The sequence below is a fragment of the Terrapene carolina genome, unplaced genomic scaffold (assembly GCF_002925995.2).
Source record: "Terrapene carolina triunguis isolate 2854851 unplaced genomic scaffold, T_m_triunguis-2.0 Scaffold51560, whole genome shotgun sequence".
Lineage (NCBI taxonomy): Eukaryota > Metazoa > Chordata > Testudines > Emydidae > Terrapene > Terrapene triunguis.
The window spans coordinates 3,523-6,332 of record NW_020715911.1 but is presented as its reverse complement, the minus strand read 5'-3'; the positions used below and the strand labels follow the sequence as shown (position 1 = coordinate 6,332).

At 50.9% G+C, this 2,810-nt stretch overlaps 1 protein-coding gene across 1 annotated transcript; it reads right to left on the bottom strand.

The window, feature by feature from the left end:
- Nucleotides 1-1,562: 1,562 nt before the first annotated feature.
- On the bottom strand, nt 1,563-2,510 carry LOC112121593 (olfactory receptor 52R1-like). Its single transcript, XM_024220536.2, has one exon. It carries the CDS (start codon nt 2,508-2,510, stop codon nt 1,563-1,565), a length of 948 nt encoding a protein of 315 aa, XP_024076304.2.
- Between the last annotated feature and the right edge of the window lie 300 nt (nt 2,511-2,810).

Below are 2,810 nucleotides of genomic sequence, written 5' to 3'. Positions count from 1 at the left end.
CATATCAGGCTGTAGGTAGGGTGAGAAAAGGGTGGCCACCCCAGCCGAATGAGCGCTGAGGTATCTACAGTATACCAGGTCTCCCCACTCCAGCTGCCAATTGGTGTCGGTGGCTGGATCCATGTGGGTTTCCTGCAGGCAAACCACAAACTAAACTAGGTCACAAAGGAAGGAGAGCACCTGGCAACTGTGGAGACCCACCCTAGAGCCTCTGGTGTTCATGTTGAAAAGGTGGTTCGCTTCATTCTGAGGGCTGAGGAGGATCCTTGCGGGCAGGAGGATCCCCAGCCAGCCTTGCAACAATTGCTGACGAACCTACAAGGCTTGTCACAGAGGTTGCAGGCCCACAGCTAGACCAGGATGTCCTACCTCCCGGTTCCCCTCCATTCCTCCAAACAGCCCTCATGGCTAAAAGGACAAGATGGGAGTCTCCTCAACGCTGGAGAGGGAGCTTCACTTTACCCTTGAAATGACAGGTGTCCACCAGAACACGGTGAAGCTCATCCCGCAGCACAGTGGGGGATGGGGTAATAGACCCATGACGATCCTCTGGCAGGGCCCCTGTTATGACCCTGTGGCCCACAGATATGGGCAAAGAGGGAGAAGACCACTGGTACTGTGACTGTACCGATAGTGCTGCGCAACCCGTCTCTAGCTCCAGAAAGGGTAAGGGAGATGTAGGGAAGAGAGCAGCCCCTAAAGCATCAGGGAGGGGAGACAAGAAAAAACACCCCCTGAAGTCCATCCAAGGAGAGGGGAAATGAGACAATCCCTGGGCGGCAATGGTATGGAATATGGAGAGGACAAAAATGAGTAGGGCTTCTCTCCCCCCTGCCCTCCCCTTCGCTCCCCTCCGCTCCCCTCCCCACCCACTGCTCCACATGAATAACTTGAGGATTGCCATGTTCTGTTCATTCCCTCTGAAGCACCTGGCACTGGGCACTGTTAGAAGACAGGCTACTGGGCTACATGGACCATTGGTTTTACGCAGTATGGCCATTCTGATCTTCCTATTTAGACCTCAGGTGTATCTGCCTCCTGCTGTAACACACTATACCTCATTCTCCTCCCAGAGCTGAGATAGATCCCAGGAGTCCTGACGGGGTCTCTCTCTCCACAGAGTTAGTAACAAAGTAAGAATAAACATTCAAATTTTAACACTAACCAGTATACTTAAGTGACTTGCCACAAGATGTGAGCACATATTGGTTTTAGAGACAACTGGGTTGCAGCTGTCAAGGGGAGGGGAAGACAGGAGCAAGTGACAGGGGCAGGGCCTTGGGGAGAAGACACACAGCAGGGTCGAGGCTTGACAGAAGAGATGGGGCAAGATTGCAATTTCAGGGATCCAGCTACCAGCATTTAGAAAGGTGGCAACCCAGTGTAGTGTACATAGACTGATTCCCCAGTTCATCACATTGACACAGCACAGTAAGGACAGGAAAGGGTTTAATGTCTCTCTGTCTGTCCAGGAAGTGATTCAGGGAAGAGTCCCCAGCACCATGGACAAGCCAGCTCTGCACAGAGCTCAATCTGAGAGCCAGAGCACAAGGAGAAAACATTTAAGTCTCTTTATGAAAAAAGAGCTGGAGCAGCCTGCCCCGGATCTGTTTGGTCCTCACCCCGTAAATGATGGGGTGTAGCACGGGGGGCACCAGCAGGTACACACTGGCAATGAGAACGAGGAAGTGCCGAGGCACATTGTGGCCAAACCGCTGTGTGAGAGAGGAGAAGAAATCTGGGATGTACAAAGCTAAGATGGCACAAAGATGAGAGATGCAGGTCCCAAAAGTTTTCAGCTGGGCATCCTTTGTGGGGAGGTGGAAGATGGCCCGGAGGATCTGAGTATAGGAAACTGTGATAAAAAACACATCCATTCCGTTCACAGAGAAAAGATTAAAGAGGCCATAGTAACTACTGATGCAGATGTCAGCGCAGGCCAGGTTCACCACAGCTATATGCCGACAATAGGAGTGGGGAATGATGTTGGTCCTGCAATATGGCCAATGCCTCGCCAGGAAGGGATAGGGTAATGTGAATATGCAACTGCGCAGCACCACGGCGAGGCCTATCTTGGCCACAACAGAGTTTGTTAGGATGGTGGAATGTCTCAGGGGATGGCAGATGGCGATGTAGCGATCAAAAGCCATGGCCACGAGGATTCCAGACTCCATCGCTGAGAAGGAGTAAACAAAGTACATCTGGGTGAGGCAGGCACTGAAACTGATCTCCCTGGAATTGAACCAGAAGATGCTCAGCATTTTGGGTACAGTGGATGTGGACATGACAAGGTCGGTGACAGCCAGCATGCAGAGGAAATAGAACATGGGCTCGTGGAGGCTCGGCTCCCTCTTCACGATGAACAGGATAGTGAAGTTCCCCAACAAGGCTATGGCGTACATGGTGCAGAAGGGGATGGAGATCCAGATATGGGCTGCCTCTAGGCCAGGAATGCCAAGTAGGATGAAGGTGGAGGGGTTGGTGAAGTCAGTTGTGTTGGAATCTGACATGGAGTGGTGGAGAAGGTGTCCAGCTCTGTGGTATAAGGGTGTCTCCTGCTTGTACCGTACGTTCCCCTGACTTTCTGTGTGTTCTCAGGGTCTCTGGTGACGGTCCCAGTAGAAATGACTGAATGGAGAGAAAACATTAATATGAGACATTGCATGCACTAGTGGAGGCTGTTCTCATGAGAGAAGCATTTTGATCGCTATTCACACACTGAAAAATGACATTTTCATTATTCACAGAAAATAACTATGAACAATGAGCCTACTAAATCCAATTCCATATTATGTGGTGCTCCAGCATTA

Coding starts and splice junctions, on each gene's coding strand:
- LOC112121593 (XM_024220536.2), bottom strand. CDS start 2,510: ATGTCAGATTCCAACACAACTGACTTCACCAACCCCTCCACCTTCATC.